At 47.7% G+C, this 21,540-nt stretch overlaps 1 protein-coding gene and 1 long non-coding RNA gene across 2 annotated transcripts in view; one reads left to right on the top strand and one right to left on the bottom strand.

The window, feature by feature from the left end:
• The window catches only part of LOC128779391 (uncharacterized), an 84,569-nt gene that overhangs the window by 17,470 nt on the left and 45,559 nt on the right, over nt 1-21,540 (bottom strand). The gene's annotated exons all lie outside the window — the stretch shown is intronic.
• Nucleotides 1-21,540, top strand: part of ST8SIA2 (ST8 alpha-N-acetyl-neuraminide alpha-2,8-sialyltransferase 2) — a 42,330-nt gene that overhangs the window by 3,643 nt on the left and 17,147 nt on the right. Inside the window, exon 2 of the mRNA XM_024561898.3 lies at nt 20,755-20,817. Coding sequence (XP_024417666.2) covers nt 20,755-20,817 — 63 coding nt within the window. The remainder of the gene's footprint in view (nt 1-20,754; nt 20,818-21,540) is intronic.

The raw sequence follows: 21,540 nt of genomic DNA, 5'->3' as shown, positions 1-21,540 counted from the left end.
TCCCTTAAGACACCGCCTTTCTCTCTACAGCCAGCGTCAATTCGACCCCGAGAAGCAATACCCTGTGGTTAAGGACAGGACAGGGCTGCACAGGTCTCCTCTGTAACCCAACGCCCGAGTCCACAGATGAGCTCCTCTAATTGTGTAAGAGTTTATAGAACTCCGGTTAAGAAGGAGGTAACTAATAATAATGAAGTAACCAAGAAAATGGTGAAGATAAAGATGACAATGGTTATCATTTATTGATTTATTGAGCACTTGCTATGAGCCAAGAACTATTTCAAATGCCTTATGGACATTAGCACATGTCATCCTCCCGGACTCTTAATGGTCACCTACCAGTGACACCGCAAGTGACTCTTCGAGCTCTGAATGCCAGGCACTATGCTAACTGCTTAAGTCTAGTTCACTCATCCTGCACCAACCTCACTAAGCAAAGTGCTACTGCTATGTTAGGGTTATAAGTGAGGAAACTGAGGCTCAGAGAGGTTGTGTGAATTGCTAGTGATAAAGCAAGTAAAGCTGTAGAAGAAGCCAAAGCCGAGCTCTTGACCGCCATGCTGGCCTGGTTTGTCCTCTGAATCCATTTCCCCCTGTGGTAATATTATGAAATAGATCTCAGAACTAGCCTCCCTAACTCGTTCTCCAGGGTTCTTCCAAAGGCCCAGAGTTTTCTGAGAGCATGCCTCAGAAGTTTGCTTCTGAGGCTCAGAGTCTGCCTCAGTAGTTTCCCTGCAGAAAGAGGGAAGGTGAATAAAGAGGACTGGAGAGGGACTCAGACTCAGCTACCCAGAGTGTCCCTCTGGTCCAGTCAAGGTCACCGTGAAGTTGGCACTACCCCCTGCCTTTCCAGACACACCCGCCTGCCATGGGTACAGGCAGCTCAGTCTCACAGGTGTGTCTTTAGGCTGCACGGGCAGGGAAAACTCCCAATCCATTGGAAACCTGATGCAACGGGAGGCACCTGCCCCAGTTCAACATGCCACTTGACTAGGCACCTGGGGGTCTGGGCCGAGGATGACAGTAAAGTTATTTGACAACTGGTCCCTCTTGCACACTGACCTGTTGAATGGACATCAAACTGATCAGAACCAACGCCGTCCAGTAGACCATGGCCAGGAGTCCTGGTGCCCCTCAGCCAAACAGTGAGCCCTAACTAGGAAAGTAACAAGGCACTAGCTGTGATTATCAGCTAAGACTGGATCCCTGAGCCAGCAGCAGCCACTGCCATCAGCTGAGAGTGAGGTGAGGTGCACCTTTCAGTGGATGAGTCCAGGTAGATGTGAAAGAAAATGACCTTGTCTTTGAGCAGTTGCAGCCAGGCACTCTCTAAGGAGCATATGTATTTGCTCGAGACAATGCAACTTTTTATTTTCTAAAGTCCATTCTTCTCTTCAATCCTGGGTACTTCACTCAAGTATAAACATGATTGGAGAATAAAATAGGAAAGAAAAAGACTCTGGTTTTTAACTCACTTGTTCCAAGTCCTTGTTGCCAATGGTTCCTAGCATCAAATTTAAATAGTAAATAGATATTTATCTTAGAAACCAATTCACCACTCAGGGTCTCTCTCTCCTGTGATAAAGCAGGGTTGCTAGGTTTTAAAATTGTTTAGGTTTTACAAATTGGGGATATTGTAAACTGCAAATTATAAATACTTCTCAGAGAGAGTGAAATTTTATAAAGGCTCCCATTGCTTTTAGCACGGTGAACAAGGTAATACATAACCTGGCCCTGGCCTCCCTTTTCATCTTCCTCAGCTTCAGCCATTCTACACTGCTCACAGTTCCCACAAATCGTTCCTTCATGCCTCAGTGCCTTTGCACGTGTCTTCCTCCTTTCTGGAACAATCTCCTCGCACATACCATCCCTTTCTGACTCCCGCCACTCCTTATCTTTCCCTCCCTTGACTCCTCCTATCAGGCTAAGGACTGGTATCACCCTCCTTGCCAAGTGTTCTCAGACCTCAGACCCTCCTCAGACAGCCTCGGGTAGCCACTCTTCCTGTGTATATCCTTAGCTGTTGAGATGGACTCAACAGTTATGTTTTAATTCTTCCTTATCCCCAGCCCCTGTTGATAAATATATGGTTTATTAAATGAAGCCCATAAAGTATTTTTTGAATGAACTCTAGCCTAGGACATGACAAAAATAAGCATCCAGCCCTGGCTGGTGTGGCTCAGTGGATTGAGTACTGGCCTGCGAACCAAAGGGTCACCTGTTTGATTCCCAGGCAGGGCACATACTTGGGTTGCAGGCCAGGTTCCCAGTAGAGGGCGTCTGAGAGGCAACCACACACTGATGTTTCTCTCCCTCTCTTTCTCCTTCCCTTCCCCTCTAAAAATAAATAAATAAAATCTTAAAAAAAAAAAAAAAGCATTCAGCCTCTGCCCCCAAAGGTGGAGACTGTTCTAATAACAATTAAACACCCTGCACTTGCACAGACAGCCTGCTGCTTCTCCAACAACGTGGGCACAGCCCAGTCAAGAGCATTGCTCGTCGTCTTAGAATGCTGGGTAGCATGCTAATGGAAATGAAAGGCCCTTTCTATTTGTGAAAGAGGAGGACCCAGTGCTATATTTCCCACTGCCAGTTCAGTTAATAAGCTGATGTGGAAGCCTGCCTCCAAATTCTGTCCAGCTCTTCATTCTCTAGGAGTCCTTTCTAGCCCAGCCACTGTCCCCAGCCACATCCTCCTTCTGCCTGGAGACAAAGTGTCAACTCTGTCCACCTTTATCACCTGACTGGCTTCCTTGTGAGCCTTAAGAACAGACTTAACTTGGGGCCAATTGTTTCCTTGCAAGAGCTGGTCCCCAGAAAGGACGCTGGATGTCGTGTGCTCGAGACATTGAAGGAATAAGAAACATGAGGCCAGGTCTGTGTGTGTCAGCTCAGAGATTTTCTTAATTAAGCACTTTTGAGCTATGTTTTGATTTTCAAACACTAGTCAAACCAGGGGATGAGGATGGATTGGTCGAGACCTGTGGTAGCTATGTAGCCCTGCAAAAGCTGAGGGGCCTCATACCTCTCAGCTGTCTCAGCAAAAGGGAGTTAGACAGACAAATGGAAAGATCAGTGAAAATGGTGGGGGGGGGGGGGCAGGGACATGAACGACATTGGGGGGGTGCATCAGGAGACAGGCATATCTCCCCCAAAGAAGCCCCAGGGTGAGACACTTAGGTACCATCTGTGCCCAGGGAAAGCATCCCCTGTCTGAATGATGGCCGGTCTGGGGCTTGTCCTTAAGTGTTGGGATTAGTCACTCTCCTGGGTGGCAGCTGGGAGGGTTTTAAATTCTCCCCAGTCGCCTGCAATTCGTCACTAGGCTAGGAAGCTGCCTAGTGTCCTGACGGGACCTGTTTGTCCCAGCGTTGTCTCCGAGTCAGCTGCCACAGACTTCAGGGTGGTGAAAGGGACTGCTCCAGCTGGGGAGCGCGCAATGTGCCTGACCAGACATATATCTGTGTTATAGGTCAGCAGGCGCAGCTCCGCCTCACACATCCATGTGGGGAATCTTGATTCCCTCACTGCTCTTGGAAATTCAGCTCCTGCCTTGCTTGTGGGTGTGTCTGAGTTCCAGAATTGCTCTGTGAAAACGAAGCTCTCGCAGTCAGAGAGTTTCCCAAGCACTTTTTTTGTTATTACTGGAAGAATACGGACGCACTCAGCTCTGCTTCCTGGTCCCTTTTTAAGGCTCAGGGCCACAAGTTCTCATCCTCTTCTAGCCTCTTAGAAATGACCCTTAGGTCAGTGGCTCCCAAATGCTGATCTGCAGATAGGGAGTGATTCCAAAGGAAAAAGGAAGAAAATTAAAAAGCACAATGCAGGCAGTGGCAATTACGTCAGTTTTGAGTTGCCAACTGTCATCCCCTGAGAACGATTCTGTATTCTGAGATGATGTTCTTTTTTCCTTCTGGGTGTTGATGCTCTTTCTTTCTTGAAAGAGGGTGAAGTTAGACAGTATTTGTGATGGTCTTCCTGAGCTGAAGAGGTTGGTTAACCTATGACTCCCCGACCCCAATTTTCTGGAAATATTACTGGCCCCTGGAATCTAATTGTCTGGCTCCGAGTTTCTCTGGAAGAGCACCTCACACATCTTTTCCCTGTGGAGGCTGATGTCAGCAGAGAATTACGACAGTTGTGTGTGTGTGTGTGTGTGTGCATGCCTGCAGTGTGCCAGATGATATCCTAAGCCTGTCATCTTCCCAACTACCCCATGAGGTCTGAGTTATTATCTCCATTTTACAGATGAGGAGGCTACAACCCAGAGCAGTTAAGTAACTCAGCCAAAGTCACACAGCTAGTAAGTTGCAGTGCTGGGGTTTGAACCCAAGCCCCAGAGAACAAGCAGAACTGTTCAAAAATGATGTGCTAAATGACATCCAGTAGGGAAAACATGCATGCTCGGATTTCTAAAGGATGAAGCTTGGAAGCACGAAGGTCTGTGGGAGAGACCTGGAAGCAGCAACACTGAAAGAGACCTACGGGGACCATGCTCTACATCCAAGGCTGTGGTGGAATATGGCGGCCCCGAAAGGGCAATACGACTAGGGGCTGTCGGCTCTGGATCACCTTGTCGTGGAACGGTGTCCCCACCACACACACACTGCCCCTTCTCTCTTTCCTTCTCCTCCAGCCACCTTCCTGCCCCCACCGACTCTCATCAGAATGGTGCTGGAGCATGGCATTTGTGTGACCATCTCATTCACAGAGAGGGAGAGACACACACTGAAGGAAGAGAAAGACAACACACATGATTAAGGCCTGTATGGATTTTCTTCTGGGAAAAGAGAAGGGCTAGTGCAATCAGCTTCCTCAGGCCTGGCGGAGCCTGGCAAAGAAGGGAGGACGTGTTCAGGGAGGGGACAGACTTCTCCAGGGAGGCTGTACCAGCACAGTGAGCCCCATTTCCCAGGGCTGATGCCATGCCCACCGTTCTGCTGAGGGCCACCTGGGTCACTTGCTTAACCCTCATCACTACCCTGTTTGCCCATTTGCAGATGAGGAAACACAGGCTCAGAGAGGTTCCAGGACTTGCTCAGATCACACAGCTAAGAAACAAGGAGCTTGGATTTCACCTGGTTTGCCTGACGCCATGGCTCACTCTACTCTTAGCTACTTCTGTATGCTCAAGTCACTGGGCTGCCTGCTCCTATTCCTCCTGCTGCCCTATGGGAAAGACTCACGGCAGGTCAGAGGAGCCTCCCAAACTCAATGGTGGCCATCGCCCTCGGGAACGACATCTGAGTGGATGCTGAGAAAGGAGCGGCCTCACTTGGACTCAGCTCAGAGAGCTGTGGGCACTTGTTATAAGGTTTCCCCATATCCAATTTCAAGAACAAGAATATTGGCTGTGCTCAGAGGAACGATAACCAGGACTCATTCACACCTTTCTCAGTAAATGCCAGCATTGCTTAAATAATGAAAGGAGGAGACATAAGATATCCGGAGAAAAGTGAGTCAGTAAATTGATAGGGTGGCGACTTTCGTTTGCTCTTCTCCTGTTAGCTGCAAAGCTTCTCCCGCTGCACCTCTGAGGTTCCTGAAGTTTGGGAATTGACTTTATTTAGACTCTGGATAATGCCTCAACTGTACCCTAATCAATATGAAGAGTGCCTGGCTCAAGACACATTGATCTAAGAGTGTAATTTTGGTTTTAACAAAACAACATCTATTCAACAAAGAGAATAGTACACAAAAGCATGTTGGGGAGGAAATGGAGGGAGGACACAAACTAGAATTAGACAAATAACAACTATTTTTTTGTAACGAGTATATCTGGACACGCTTTCTGGAAGTGGCCTAAGTGGCCAGCACCTGGGAGTTATGACTGTGGAACGTGCACATGCGCACTTTTCTGTGGGTACGCTGTAAGTGCTTGCTGGCCTGCTGGCCTGTCCACATTCGGTGGAGGGGCCCACAGGTCTCATGAAAGCCTAAACCTCACGGATGGAAGGCACGGAGTGGTAGGGACCGGAGGCATGGGGGAGGGAGGCTGGAGGCCAAGGGCACAGACAGCCCAGAGCACCCTTCCCTCCAAGATCCAGGTTCCTTGCTGCCCCTTTCCTTACCACCTGCCTCCCTTAGTGTTTAGTTCAAGGGTGAATCTAAAAAGAGAAGAGGGTCCCAAAATGCTGATCCCAAGATTTGCCTCCTGCTCAGCTGGAAAGTGCTGAGCTATAGCTGTCTCTTTCCTTTTAGGCTCATGCCATTTGGTTCCCTTAAGAAAACAGGGGGAGCACATGTTGTGGATTCCAGGGGCGAGATGGGCCAGAGCTGCGGCTCAGCACTGTCTGAGGTTGTTAAGACCGTGTTGGCCCCACCCCGAGGTCCTGATTGAGCAGGTCTGGGTGCCGTCTGAGCCTCTGTATCACCAATTCAAGGTGGTACCGATGCTGTTGGTCCTTCCAAGGACTACACTGGGAGAACCACTGGGCCAAAGTCTTGTCACTCAAAGTGTGGTCCTTGGACCAGCAGCATGGGCATCATGTGGAATTTTGGTAGAAATGCAACATTTAGGCCTCATCCCAGACCTAGACCTAAGGAAACTGAATATGCATCATAATAAGAGCCCAGGTAATTTGCACCCTCCCAATACGGGATCCCTGCTGTCCATCACAGAGTCAGTCTACAGTAACAGTCAAATGGATGCCAGAAAAATGAATAATAATTACTATTATAGTCACTTGCTGAATGTCTATGTGTATACAGGAAGTTTTTCACTTATTATTTCACACCTTTATTATAACACCCCTGTAAAACCCATTTTATGGACAAGTAAATTGAGACTCAGGTAAAGTAACCTCTTAACAAATAGAGAAAAAAGAATTGAGTTTTGTAAAGGTCTAGCCATTGTTTCCCAGGGGCCAGGATTCAGCCGGACTAAACTGCTTTCTCCCAAATGAGGCCCGAGGGAGGAGGTGAGGCAAGGAGATATCCTGACCAAGGTATTAAAGTTTGAGGAGGCTGCAGTGTGTCTGTACAAGAAACACCCTTGACTCAGGGCTGGAACACGTGATAGAAATTTCCAGAGAAGCTGGTCAGCAAAGCACTCCTTTGTGATCATTTATAAAGCAATGACCTCACTTCACAGTTGGCACATATAGTAACAGCTCCCTAGAGTTCTTGGGGCTCCTGAGTGGTTTTAGTGGCCTGCCAGCCTACAATCCAATTCCAGACTCCACTCTGTTATGAAGAAATGGAGGAACTGAGAGGGGAGGCCTCTAGGGGCGATCGAAGGCCAGTGTAGGGGCCCTTTTAGAACCAATCTGCTCCTTCAGATAAAGGCAGCCTCTGCCGGCTGGAAGCCAAGAATGTAATTATATTTATTTTTGCCTTTACTTTCTACTTAGGGCAAGGGATAGTGGTATTCTATTTACGTTATTGATATGAAGATTCCTTTTATGATAAATTCATTTATGTTTTTAACTGAGTTTTTAAGGAAGATTTAATATTAAGTCAATAAAGGTATCAGGCACATGAAGGTAGACCAGGACAATGACGGAAGTCTATGCAGCAACAACACGCCAGCCTGCCTTCTGCCCCACGGCCATCACCTGCCCCCATGGCAGCCAAGCTGTGACAACTCCTTGCAAAACTTCTAGAGAGAGTAAGTGAGTTAATCTTTTCCAGAAAAAGGACCAGATTTAATTTATCACTGTATCCGGGAAATTACCCAGTGCACAAAGCGCCCTCCAATCGAACAATCCTGTGCACGACTAAAAGGCCAGGACGATTTAGGCCCGGAGGCTCCCCCACCCCAGCAACATACTAGGTCAGTGCCCACCGTGTAGCCTCCCGGCACTCTCCACTTCCTTTGCACCACCCCTCACACTTCCTAGTTCTTGTTTGGTGCCCTTCTCCCTTGTAGACGGTAGCCTGAAGAGGGTCAGGACCATTGCAAACCTGAGCTGGGCTACGCCTCCAGCTCCTTGCACGGCACTTTGCCTGGCAGAGAGTAAGTGCTGGCTTTGAGAACCAAGGCAGGGAAGGAGGGAGGGCAGGAAGAAGGGAGTTAATTCCCAGGGGCTCAGAAAGGCGTCTGCCACCAAGATTCTGCAGTTATTTCTATAGTGTAGACCCCTGGACCACTCGGGGGTGACGGGCACCAAGCCCCTGCACAGTCGAAAATCCCTGTATGACTTTTCACTCCCCCAAACCTAACTACTGATAGCCTATAGTTGACATGAACAGTGAGTTAACATACATTTTGTATGTTATGTGTATAATGTACTGGGTTCTTATAATAGAGCAAGGGAAAAGAGAACGTCATTAAGAAAATCATAAGGAAGAGAAAGCACGTTTACAGTATGGAAAAAAAATCTGCATACAAGTGGCCGCACACAGTTCAAACCTGTGTTGTTCAAGGGTCAAGTGTATTTCTCTCCATGGCCAAAGGAGAGAAACTGTGGTGGGCTATGTGAGCTCCCACCTAATTGTCTGCTTTGATATCCATCGAGCTCCACCTTTTTCATAGATGAAGCCATTCTCCCTTCCCCCCCTTCCACACAGAAAGACCAGCCCACAGAGAGAGTAAGTATTGTTAGCAGGGTGATTCATGGTTCTGTACAGGCTTGGGGGCCTGGTACACAGAAGCCAGGGGACTGGGGGGATGTGGCCCGAATCGGGAAGCAGCTGGGCTGGCTCCCGGCAGGCTGAGATCAAGCTGATAACAAGGAGACTAATAAGGGCCTGCAAGCCCCTTCGTCCTATGGCATCAAGGAGGGTTTTTAAATCACTGCTGGTCTAGCTGGCTTAATTGTACTTAATCTTACCTTTTGAAGCTGGAACATTTGGGAGTTGAGATCAATTGAGATAAAATAAAGCAAAATATATTGACTTTCGGATTTGGGGTCTTCATCAGAGCCCCATTGTGCAGTGTAGTTTTTATTTGCTCTCTTGGAAATAAGTGGAGATTAGCCACTGGAAAGGATGGTTCAGCCTGGACTCGGTACTGGTATATTTACTTTTGTTCTAGTTTTCTGTGTCTTATACAAGGTGGTTTTTCATAAGGGAAGGACCCGTTCCTGTCCTGTTTATCACTGTATACCCAGTGCATGGCACCTGGCAAGTGCTTAATAACCGTTTTTCGAATGCGGCATTTCAGCATAACCAGCACACGCTGTCTGCCAGGGGCCAGCCTGCTGGAAAAGTCCATCTGCTTCCGATCAGGTGGAGCCTTACCAGGCACTCACAGGGCCCCCGGAGTAAAGCCTCAGGACGGCTCCCTGGAACCCGGCTTCTGCAACAGTTACCGTGAACGTCAGCAGCCACCACAGAGCTGCGTGAGTGAATGCATCTGCTTCGCCAGACGCAGGTGCTCCCAAGCCCTGCGCGAGATGCTTGCGACATGCACAGATGAAGACAGCACAGAGAACGTGCCCCAGGGGCTTGTGGTCTGGTTGGGGAGACAGCTCTTGTGCGATGATAAGAAGCATGTCTGAAGTCAGAGTTCAGAGATCAGGGCTTGTCATGGGAATCTGCCACCAGCAGGCCCATGACCTTAAAGACAAGCTCTAGCCCTCCGGGCCTCTGTTGCCCCACCTTTGAAATGAGGGTTACACGCATGCCAGGTCTCCTCTAGCTCACCTCTGGGCATCACGACTGGGCACCAGCCTCAGTGAGTTTCCTAGTTCAAAGGAGCCCAGATTCACTGGAAATAGCTAATCCTTTTGCTTTGCCTCTAAATTCCTTGCTCTGAAATTTTAGAGCAGGGCAGTAAATAGGTGCCGATCTATTTTCATCCACCACCTGCTCTACATTGAAAAGAAAAAAAGGCCATTTAAAAGTAGAGGAAGGCAAACTAACATACTGAGTGCCTGCTCCATGCCAGGCATTGCTATAGTCATTTTCACAACTCATGAAGCCTCTTGATACACTTGCAAGACAGACTCCACAGCATCAGTATTCCTGCCTCTCGGCACCAGCAGGAGAATCGCTCCGTTATAGCAGGTTGGTGTTATGCTAAGTGTGCCACGTTTTAGAAAAGCACGTGGGTATGTGCAGTAATATATGGAAAATCTATCATCAAACACAGCTAAGTTGGGGGATTTGGGAAGCCTTCTTCCTTCGGGTATCAGAGAGATTCCTTATCTCCAGCAAACATCTGGCGTGTGCAGTACATCAGCCTGGTGGCAGTCCCTGTCCTCAGTGTGAGCCCTGCCGTTTTCTTCTTAGTACCATTGCCTGGGTTGGTGTTCATGATTCTATTCTTTTGCTGGGACGTTTGTCTTTCTTGTGAGGGTTTCCTATCTCCAAATTCAGATTTTAAGCAGCTTCAGAGCGGAGATGATCTGTCTCCATCCCTGCTGTGACCCCAGAGCCAGCTCAGGGCCTGGCTCAATAAATGCATCAGCAAAGTGGCAGGAATCATGGTTCTGTCATGGGGAGCACATTCTCTTTGCTTCCACCTTTTCCTCCTTATTTCTCCCTAATGGGCAGCGCTGATGAACACAACCTCCCTGAGGACAGCTGTTCAAGGAGGCTCGGCAGCACCCGCAGGCAGCTGTGGTTTGCTCTGCCCTGGAGGGCAGCAGCCATTGCTTCAGCTACCACCATCACGAGTGATGCCCCCATCTGTCCAGGGCTCCTCACTGTAATCCTGCTGTAAGGGAAGGACATCAAGACCTAGAGAGTTCTACGGTGGCAAAGCTACAGCCCGTCAGGAGCCAGAACTCCAGTCCCCTCCCTGCTAGCCTGTCCGTCGTCTGCCCACTGCTGGGCAGGAGAGTAGACATTTATCCAGGACTGGGCAGGGTGGGGAAGAGACACATCAAACACCCAGAAGAGAAGCAACTTCAAAGGCTTCCCCTTCCTGGGCGCCCTCCAGGGGTTTTCTCAGGAAAGGGCTGCATTAATGGGGACACTGTGTCTGAATTTGGTCCCTCAAGAAATGCACAAAAGAGAGAGAAGAAAGGCCTGCTTAAGGCAGAGGCCTTTCAAGTCCTGGTGCGGCGGGTTCAGGAGCTAAGCGCAGCACACAGGAGTGGTGGGTGGGCATTCTGCCCCTCCTTAAAGACCACAGATTTACCCACATTGTGCCACATGAATGAAATGAGAAGTTTCCAGGGCTGCCAAGGTCTGGGTTACGGCTTTGCAGTAGTATATTACTAATACAATCAAAAATGTGAAACAATATCTGGGGTTAACTGTGTCTGCAACAGGAGACCCAGTGACTATCAAGAATGGATTCTAAGTAGCTGGCCCTTGAGGCGCTATGGTTTGGATGTTTGTGTCCCCTACAGTCACAGACTGGAACCCTGGCTCTCACTGTGATGGCAGGTCAAGGCGAGGCCTTTGGGAAGGGCCTGGGTCATGAGGGTGGAGCCCTTCTGATGGGATTGGCGCCCTCATAAAAGAGACCCCACAGAGCTCTCCCTCTTCCTGCTGCCAAGTGAGGATACGAGGGGAAGTCCCACATAACGTGCTGGGTCCCTAAGTTCAGGCTCCCAGCCTCCAGAACTGTGAGCAATTATTTTTTGGTGTGATAAGCCACCCAGTCTATGACATTCTGTTTTAGCAGTCCAAATGGACTAAAACAGGAGAATCAAGTGGATTTTCACATACAACTATTCCTGAGCGTAGCTTTTAATGGCTGGACCACATTTTATCCTTACTGGTGTGGCACGAGTGGAGAACCTCACAGGAGTATTTTCCCTATCGGCTCACCAACTGTGTCACAATTACTTGTTGAGTAACCTTCGCTTCCTCTGAATTCCCTGGTGCCTCCCTGACTGCTTACTGAATCCTTACGGGCAGTGGGTGAAGGGCAGGGCGCAGGGCCCAGCTTTCTGCAGGCACAGGAAATCTGGCTACATGCAGATCATGTTCTGCATCTTGTTTGAGTGTGAATATAGAGAAAAACTGAGATTTTTAGTTCGGGGCACCTTCTGCCAGGGGAACAGTAAGACTCAAAGAGGGGTTTGAAGTATTGAAAGGAAATGACTTAAAATAACAGTCGTTCTGAGCCAGAAGGAATATTAAAGGTGCCCTGAGGTTCTGACCCACCTCTTAGAATCATTCATCACAACTCTACCTAGTAGCATACTTCCTGCAGAGGGTGAAGGTCTGGCCAGGGCCACCCTGTTGTCACGCCCGGGAGACCCTGGGTTTACGTAGCCAAGAAGGAAGAAGTGGCTGCCACTGTCAAACACGGATGGGGACCCCCCATCGTATTCCACTGCAGAAGTGTCCCCTGCAAGGTGTCTACGTGAGAGTTCCCGTGATAAAGTGACAGGACATACGCCAGACTGGAGTGGCACTAGGAGAGTGTAGAGTGACAGTTAGTGCAGATGGGTCTCTGAGGACAGAGGGAAGTAGCTGAAGGAAATATGGAATGAAGTTTGGGTAGTTTATTTAAGATAAGAAAAGCAAACTCTATAAATGCTAGTTGGTGTGAGCCGATGAGAGGGCAGATGGATTAGGAAATGGGCCTCTGAGCCAGTCAGTCTGCTGGTTCAAATCCCGGTGTCCCTACTCACTGTGCAGCCCTAGGCAAGCCTTTTACCTTCTCTGTGCCTCAGTTTCTTCTCATGTAGAAATGGCTATCTGTTTCTGCCCGAGAGGGCTATGTGAGGCTTAAATAAATGGTATCAAATTTGTCGAATAGGTCCAGGGTAAGAATCAGAATGATCACACAGCTGCAAGGAAACTGAATATATGGAAGAGAGAAGAAACAGCTGATACAACGTGAGTCTCAAAATGCAGGAAGGGATGCAATTCAGAGCTCAGGCAGAGACACTGAGTTTGGTCAGAGGACAGCTGGCTCCTCTGTTGTAACCAAGGAAAGGAGGAGGCAGAACCCTTCTACTGACCAGCATTCACTGACACCTTCCGATGTCCAGACACTGTGCTCAACACCAGGGGTGCAGCAATCCACAGACAGACACAATGCTGCCATCACGCAGCTCAATTCCAGGGGCTGAGTGGGGCAGTGCACTGAATACTTGAACACAGTGACCAGAAGATACAAGGAGAGGGGAGTGGGGAGGGAAGGCCGCTCTGAGAAGGTGACATCTGAGCAAGATTTGAAGGAGGGGGCAGTGAGCCATGGAGACGTCTGCAGGAAGAGCATTCTAGGGAGGGAACAGCCAGTGGGCCTGGAGCATGCCTGGAGAGTAAGGCGGGTTGGGCAGTGGTGGCCGGTGGTGTTGAGGTTACTATTTCCCTCCATTCACTCTGGGTGGTGCTCGGAGGAGGCGGCACCTTCAGCTTGTCTGACTCGTCTATTCACTCTCAATCCTCTCTAAGCATGTTTGGTGTGCAGGAGACATGCCCCTCCCCATGGCAATACAGAGATTAATAGCACCCTGTCCTAGGCTTGGCCCCCGTCTCTGGGTGGGGTGGGGGGCTGGTGGTGAAGCCACGTGTAGGTGAAGCTGCCCTGCCACAGGTATGACCAGGACACCGGGCAGGGCCTTCAGAATGGGGTGGGAGGCTCGGAAAAGGCTCCGTGGCCATGAACCCCATACAGAAGAAGTCCTCTGTGCCGACAGCTCCTACCACTTCCACCTCCAACAGCACAAATATCGATTGCCTCTGGGTTTTAACTGCTTTGGTTTCTGGGGTTTTCAGTGGTCGGGACATGGGGATGCAGCATCCTTAGAAGTCTTTGTATACCAAGTACTCTCCTTTATAAGACAGTGGGCAGGAAGGCTGCAAGTCCCATATGACTTTGACATCCCAGTTTTGTATCCTCTGGTCGGTGCCTCCCTTTGCTCTGAAAGTGTTCTGGTTTGGATGATAAATTATTTGGTCCCCCCTGGGTACAGGTGACAGTTTCATGATGAGAGGATCAGGGATAAATGTGGCAGGAAAAGCTTGGCATCCCAGTGACTTGTTTACTTGCATTTTGATGTGCAGATGCCTGCAAGTACTTTTATAGAAAGACTAGCAAAATCGGCTGGAGCCTCATCAAAGCCCCGCATTCTCACTTTTCTGAAGTTGGGCAGAGGGACGAACCTTGGGTGAACTGGCACCTTCTCGTATGCTGATGGAAGCTGATTAATAAGCACAAGTTTGCTGAAATCAAAGCAAATGGCTAAATCAAATCAAGCTAATATTTCAAATGAAGGAACAGAAGATGGCAGAGAGGGGAGCTGAGTAGTCAATAAGGGCAGCTCAGGGGCAGAAGAGAGACGCCCATGAGCTTGCTGACTTAACCCTCCCTGTTGGCACCTACAGCACCCATGGAAGCCCAGTTGCCATGGAAACACCATTGTCAAGGCTGGAACCTTAGGAGGTCTCTTCAGAGGTCTGTGCCCGGCATTGTTTCAGCATCTATGCAGTTCAAGAGCTTTGGTATAATGATAAGACTTGCTGTGTGGGAAAAGGTGTCTCAGAGACTGTTAAGCACTAGGATAAAGCTATCAGACGTGACCTGACGAGCAAGATGTTAGGTGAGTGGTTGGAACTGGAGAAGATAAACAAATTGGTGATGGGTAGGGGTGGCACTGGGAATAAATCTAACTTTGGTGCAAGCACCATACTGGAAGTATCACTCGCTGCCTTTAAAGCGGAAGCTGCTGTGATGTGGATAGTCGCACTGAGTGCCCACGGCAGGGTAGAGGTGACTGCCCAGTGCCAGCTTTCGGGGTGAGCCACGGAGGTTCTCACACCAAACAAGCTGGCGGGGCAGGGGTTCACGGTCCTCCCTGTTGCAGCTGTGACTTCAGGAAAACCGTGCTCCTGGGAGCACAACCTTACTCCAACCAGAAGGGTGTCTTCTAGGAAACATATGGCAAAGAGGCCCCCTATGCAGGGGACAGGGGGCATTTTGCTCCTAACATTCTAGGCCAGAGGGTCAGCAGAGTATGGCTCACAGGTCAACTCTGAGCAGCTACCTGTTATCATGTGGCCCTCAAGCCAAGAATAATGTTTACATTTTTAAACCATTGGAGAAAACCCCAAAGAACTATCACATCAATATTGAGTGTTCTGCAATATGGGATGCACTGGTCTAATTCTCTGCATTCATTAGCTCATGCAGTCTTTACAACGGCCCACTGACATAGACACTGGTATGCATTTTATAGATGAGGAGTCAAAGCTGAAGCTTGTAGATAGGTTAAGCGGTCACCCATGACCACACCGGGAGTGGTGAGTGCAGCTAGAATTCGGACCCAGGGAGTCGTGACCAGGGCGTGTGCTCTTCACAGGCTTCCCCCCACACAGAGCTCTCCAGCACTGTAAGGGCAGTCAGAGTGTGGGTGACACATGCCAGTGAATTCACACACGGGAGGGTAACAGTTTCAGAGAAGCCAGGAAAAGGCTCGTGGAAGAATGAGGCCACCTTTCTCTCATGGTGACAGGAACACTAACTTTGACCCTCAATTAAGGAGAATCGTTTCCCCCAAAGTAGAACTACAGTATTCTCATTAATACACCTATTCCTAAAAAATGTATTTATTATATTTTTAATTTCATCAATAAAACATTGTGGAAATTTGTTTTCTCTTGTTGCTTAACTGTCTGCACTACATAAGACCTTCAGTTTGTCCCTTGGTCCACAAAGCCTAAAATACTTGTTGTCTGGCCGCCTAAAGGAGAAGTGTGCCGACTCACACCCCAGAGGACACAGAACCCTGGGGCTGCTGTGGGATGTGACTGGAAAGGCTGCCTGCACCTATAAGGTGGTGAATGGCACTGATGCAGTAGCATCCAGTTTTTAGTTTGGAAAGAATGACCCGGAACTTTGGGTCCCCTGATGCCTACTGTTACATCACTCCTAACCAGATGATGAATGGGTGTAAGTCTCTCATCCAGGAACACCCTGTGGTGTCTACCAAAGATGCCTCAGACCAGGATGACTGGAAAGCTGGGAAGAAGTTCTCTGCTAGCGCAGGTGGTATCCAGGTGGTAGGGGGTGGTCCCACGGTGCCCAAAGATAAATGAATTACCAAGCCTATGGACAAGAACGCAGGCCACTGCCTCCTGCTCAGAGTGAATCAGAGGCCCATCTGGAACACAGACTGGCCCAGTCCAGACATGGGGCACCACACTTCCCATTGTGCATGGGAGGCAGGAGATACATTCATTGCCAGCCAGGTGGTGACAACCTGCACTGGATCAGCCAAGGCTGGACCCCTTGCCCATCTGAGCTCTTGGCCAAGTACAACCAGCTCCTCAGATGGAGCTCAATGTTCCAGCAACAACTTCAGAAAGCTCCTACTCAAGTAAGCTCTGGGCAGGACAGCCCCTGTTGAGCCCTGGTCGGCTGGTGGGACCTGTGACCCTGTTTTAATCATCAGTGCTCAAGCCTCCAGACACAGCACTCTGGCGCGACCTTTTCTTCTCTTGTCTCTCTGATGTTCTGCCTCCTTAGCACTGCTACGTCAAAACCTAGGCTTCTGATACATGCTACCACACGGATGAACCTTAAGAACATTATATGAAGCAAATGAAGCCAGACACAAAGGACAAACATGGTATGATCCCACTTACATAAAATATCTAAACTAGGCAAATTCATGAAGATGGAAGAGAGAGCCGGGGGCAGGGAGGGACTGGGGGTTGTTGTTCAATCGGTACAGGGTTTCCATTTGGGGTGACAAATATCTTCTGCAGATTAACAGTGGTGACGGCCCCACCGCATTGTGCATATACTCATGCCACCGAACTGCATGCTGCAGGGGGTTAAAATGGAAATTCTAGGTTATATATATTTTATCACAATGGAAAAACCCACCATGACCCCTACTGGAAGCTCCAGCTCTGTTCACATGACTGACCCCAAATACATCAACCCTTCCCTTGCTCTTCTCTCCCTCTGGGGTCTGTGGGGCTGTGTGACTGCAGTGTATTCCTTGGGACAAGAGGCAAGAACCCCAGTGGTTTACACACAAACTGAACAAAAGCATTCCGTATTCTCCCAAAACTATGAAGGAAGAACCATCTGCAAATTCATGAATTGTGCTTTAGTTTAATCTTCCACTCTGAATGCTAATCAACTGTTTCAGTTGGGTCCAGACTCTTAATTAAAGCTGTCAGTGCCCGAGAGGTGATTTACAGAGCCCGACTTTCTGGTGAGAAATCGAAAAGGTGGGTGATTCTAACAGAGCTATAAAAGCCCAAGCTTGGATGAGGAGGCCAAAGAGAAACGTAGTTTTCAGGTTTACTAACTGCTTGTTACCACACACAGACCCGACTGCATGGTGTGTTTCAGATGCCACTTTTGGTATTGCCTTAGTTTCCTGGGTGCGCTCCACTAGGAGGGAATGTCGTGTCAGGGGTGGAAAGGAGACTGACGCCCTAAAACGTAGGGCTTGAAAGCAGCCGGTCTCTGTCATCACTCTGGGTGGAGTCCTTGACAGGTCAAATGGACAGTGCTTATTATGACTATTACACCTTGTTTTACATAGAGAGTTCTTTATAATGAGCCAAGCACTTTCCTGTGTATTTCCTCCTTTGGAGCTAGGCATCTACACTTCTGTGACTTCAGCATGTAATGAATTATCTTTAGCAAAGTTTTCTCACTTAATCATCTTCTTCTGTCACTCAACCAAGCAGGTATCAGCATTCTCCCATCACAAGGGCTGAATGCTTATTTTAATAACACTGGAGGCAAAAGCTAATTAGGGAAAAAATCCCTCGCCATTTCAAGTGATTCATTTTGAGCCAAACATCTGCAGTCTGAGAGTCTTTGAATGACAGCCTGCCCCACTCTGGATATCTGAGAGGTAGAACTTTGTCTTGTTCAGGCATAAATGATATGCAGGAATATGGCGTGCAAACTGCAGGGAAGACTTGGGAAGAAAAGTCCCACGTAATGTTGAAGTTAGATTGGACTTACTGAGCCCCAGTTGGGCAAGGTACTATGCAAGGCTAAGAGGATAACAAGGCCCCTTGTTTTAATGTAGGTTTTATTATTATTTAGGTATGGCCAGGCCAACAGATTAGTAGGAGTCTACTACCATTGGAAAGACGGTTTGCTGTATTCCTCGGTCACAAGAGGAGAGGGCACACCACACCATGCAGGGCCACGTGGAGAAGCACCAGGTCGCTCAGGAGGCAGAGGGGGAGGGGGAACTATGGGCAAGAGCCTTTACTGTGGTTTCCATGGGAAGGGAGGGTGAGGCCAGAAGGTGTAGGATTGGCCAATTTGAATAATCTCAGTGGGCTCTGAGGCACAAGGGCTGTCCCTAGTTGTCTAGTACCTGGTTCTGGAGGAAGGAGGGTAAGGTGTGAGACCCCAATCAAGGAGATGGCAGGGGCATGGGCTCCAGGTGGGTAGGCTTGCGTTTGAAAGGTGCACTCCAAGGCCCATCGTTGGCCACCTTTAGGGACCTGCTGCCCTGGTTCCATTACCACAGACAGAAGCATGCACAGCGCCCTCCTCCCCTGGAGCCCACTCAGATTTCATGCAAGGCACTGACCGGGGTTTGCTGAGCTCTTCTGTGTATAAGCAGAGTTTTAAATGTTTATAAAGTCAAATTCGTCTACATTTTCTTTTACAATTTCTTCTTCTGAATTTAAAAAGTCTTCACATACACTCTTCAGAGTTCATCAAAGATTTGATAAACTTTCTCTTCCATTTTCTTACTGATTTCTTAGACGTTGTCTAATTTTTTTTAATTTATAATTTTCTATGACTTAAATACATTTTTATTTATAATTTTATATTGTTAATATATATCATTAATAGTTAATATATAATATACAATATATAATACGTTATCTATTATTAATTCTATTTTTAAAATTTTTATAATTTAAATATTATTTAATTCAGTCTTTCCCAGAGGGTGCTGTAAGACTGTTGGTAATAATGTAAGATGATTTTGGGTATTTCATTGACACAAATATTTTTGTGTTAGTGATTTAATGATTTTGTGTTTTTTTGCAGTGAGTATATATAACCATGGTACCAAACCTATATTTTCACAGATGGCTTTGCTTAGTTTAAGTTTTTAAAGATGAGTCCATTTTAAAATCTATGTAAATAATATTGTGGGTGACTAGCAAACACAGCAAACTGGTAATGGGGGTATGAAAATTACTGAAACTTGGGAAACATTAGTTGAATCCACTTGAAATTTATTTTGTTGTCTAGTGTAGGGTAACACTCCACTGATCCCCTAAAACTCACCTCCAGATTGTAAACCAACCACTCCAAACCACTTACTGAGTTTCTCATTGATAATTATTTATAAAAATCCTATATCAATCCTTATTGCAGCATTTCTGGAGAGCCTTTTTTGTTCCATTAACCTTTCGTTAGTCTTGAGCTATTATCATTCCCTTAATCACTGTGCTTGACCTAATGTCTGGCCCAGCGGTCTTCCCTTCCTACAAGGAGTGCTGATTTTGAGGGCTGGGGTCAGGATAGGGGACGTGGAAGGTCAGTGACATGTGGACAGCAGCTGCCCAGGAAAGCCCCTGGGGTCTGCCCAGTGTGGATGATGTTTACAGAGCCAGAGCTGGCCTGATATTCCCAGACCCAGAGTTAGAAGTCAAGAGCTCCGCTGTCCCAAGAGTAGATGGGAGGGACAAAAAGAAATACTAGATATGATTTAAAGTGGGAAGAACCAATGATGCTCTGTATAATTAAGAACTAGACTGCAAGTGATGAAATTCGAGACATTGGGCAAGTCACAGCATCCTTTCTGTTGTCTGGTCATCTGGCTGTGAAAGGGGAGAATATTGCCAGTTGCCAAATAGTTTAAAATACATTTAAAAGTCTACCAGGAAAAGACATGTATGTGTTCACACACACACACACACACACACACACACACATTATATCTACAAGTATGCTAAGGCTAGAGAAGGCCGATAGAAAAATCCAGACTTAAAACCAGTGTGGAAATAAGCATTAACCTCCCCCAGAGAGTTTTCATTAAATCATATTATTCCTTAAAATACCCAGCTTTCCCAGTGGTTTTAACTGTTTCTTTGGAGCGCACCAACACTTTAACTGAAAGGCTAGGTGGAACTGAAAAAAACAGATCCACACATTCTCAAATCACACATCCCATAATCAGTAGGAAAAAACACTTTACCTTAAAATAATTAGTCTCACATACAACTTTTTAAAACCAGTACATAGGGCACAAAGTGGGAAAGGTACCAGGGTAAGATGGATTCATCCATCCCTTGGCCCAGGGGTGAGATTTCATGGCCCGATAGCCGGGGTCCAGAATGGAATTTGTCAGAACTGAAGAGATGGTAGAGCTGGAAAGGGCCTTAGAAAGCGTTTGCTTCAAAAACTTATCCCCCAGAGGACTGAGCAAAGGACCCCATTAGTCACCCATTTCCAGCTCCTCACAGTGACTCCACTTAATATTAACTTCTCTTGCCACCAAAAACCAAATTGTTATCACATTTTGAACTTCTGGTGTCTCAAGTTTGGGGAAAATGTGATGGACAACATCTTAACACATGTGAGTGGAAGCCAGAGAATGCAGGGAGCTGATGCTGAGACATGCTAAGGAATGGTATCCTATGGGATTAACCAGAGGAAATTAATCCCAAAGGATTTTGTCTCAAGACTCAAATGGAAGTTGCAAATGGGAACCTTGGTGTGAATTAAAATGATGTTCGAGTGGGAGGCAGGGGAGGATCTGGGAGGCCTACTTCCCCGTAAAATGCTTGGGTTTGTGGCTGGGTCAAGATGTTGCCCAACTTGGAGAGGCCGGAGTGAGATCTCACCCACCCTCTCTAGTTCTCCAAGGCCAGCTGCGCGATCTCCTGATGATGGAAGAGGGCTTTGCAAAGGAGAACTGGGTTTATAAATAATGCATTTCCTTTGTCTTGCAGGAATTCTGGAGGCAGAGGTACAATCAGATCGGCTGTGAACAGCTTACATAGCAAATCTAATAGGTTTGTAAATTAGATTTTGTGTTCATTTGTTTTTGCTGTAAGGCAGCTATTAATCTGCTCCCCCTCTCTGCGGGATGGTGCCCTTCTTACTTAGCAAAGAGACCTGTTTTGTTTCACTTTGGCTTTGCACTGCCCTAATGACTCTGGGGGGCTTGGGGGAACGGTCCATAAAAGAGGCTGCAGAAGTGGAAAACTCAGGTGCTAAGAGTCACTTTCTGGAAGAGAGTCCACCCCACTCTGAAGCACTTGGGCCACCGAAGAGCATATTCATAGCTTGCATTTTTGCTGGGCAGTGGGGACTCTGAATGGAATTGGGACTTTCACCCAGTTTCACTGTAGATCACTTGTCCAGGATGTTAAGATGGAAAAGAAAACATTCAGAAACTGCTGAGACCTCTTAAAAACATTAGGGAGTTGATTCAGCAATGTCAGCTTGATAATTGAATGCACCTTTTAAATTCTGAGACTGTTCCCTCCCATGACAGTCCTTGGCCGGGGGACAGCTTGATGCAGGGGAGCGAGCAAATGCTTTGCAAGCCAGCAGATCCAGGCTTGCCACGCCTATGCTTGACCATGCCTCTGAGTCCCCATTCTCCAGCGACAACTGCCCCATAGCTCTGACCTGGAGCCTTAGAAGCCCAAGCTTAAGGAGCAACAGAAGGAAAAAGAGGATGCCAAGTTATTTGACATAAACAAAGGCCACTGCTCAAAACAGAGAGCTTG

The sequence above is a fragment of the Desmodus rotundus genome, chromosome 10, assembly GCF_022682495.2.
Source record: "Desmodus rotundus isolate HL8 chromosome 10, HLdesRot8A.1, whole genome shotgun sequence".
NCBI lineage: Eukaryota > Metazoa > Chordata > Mammalia > Chiroptera > Phyllostomidae > Desmodus > Desmodus rotundus.
The sequence above is the reverse complement of the archived record's forward strand: the minus strand, read 5'-3'. Positions and strand labels throughout refer to the sequence as shown.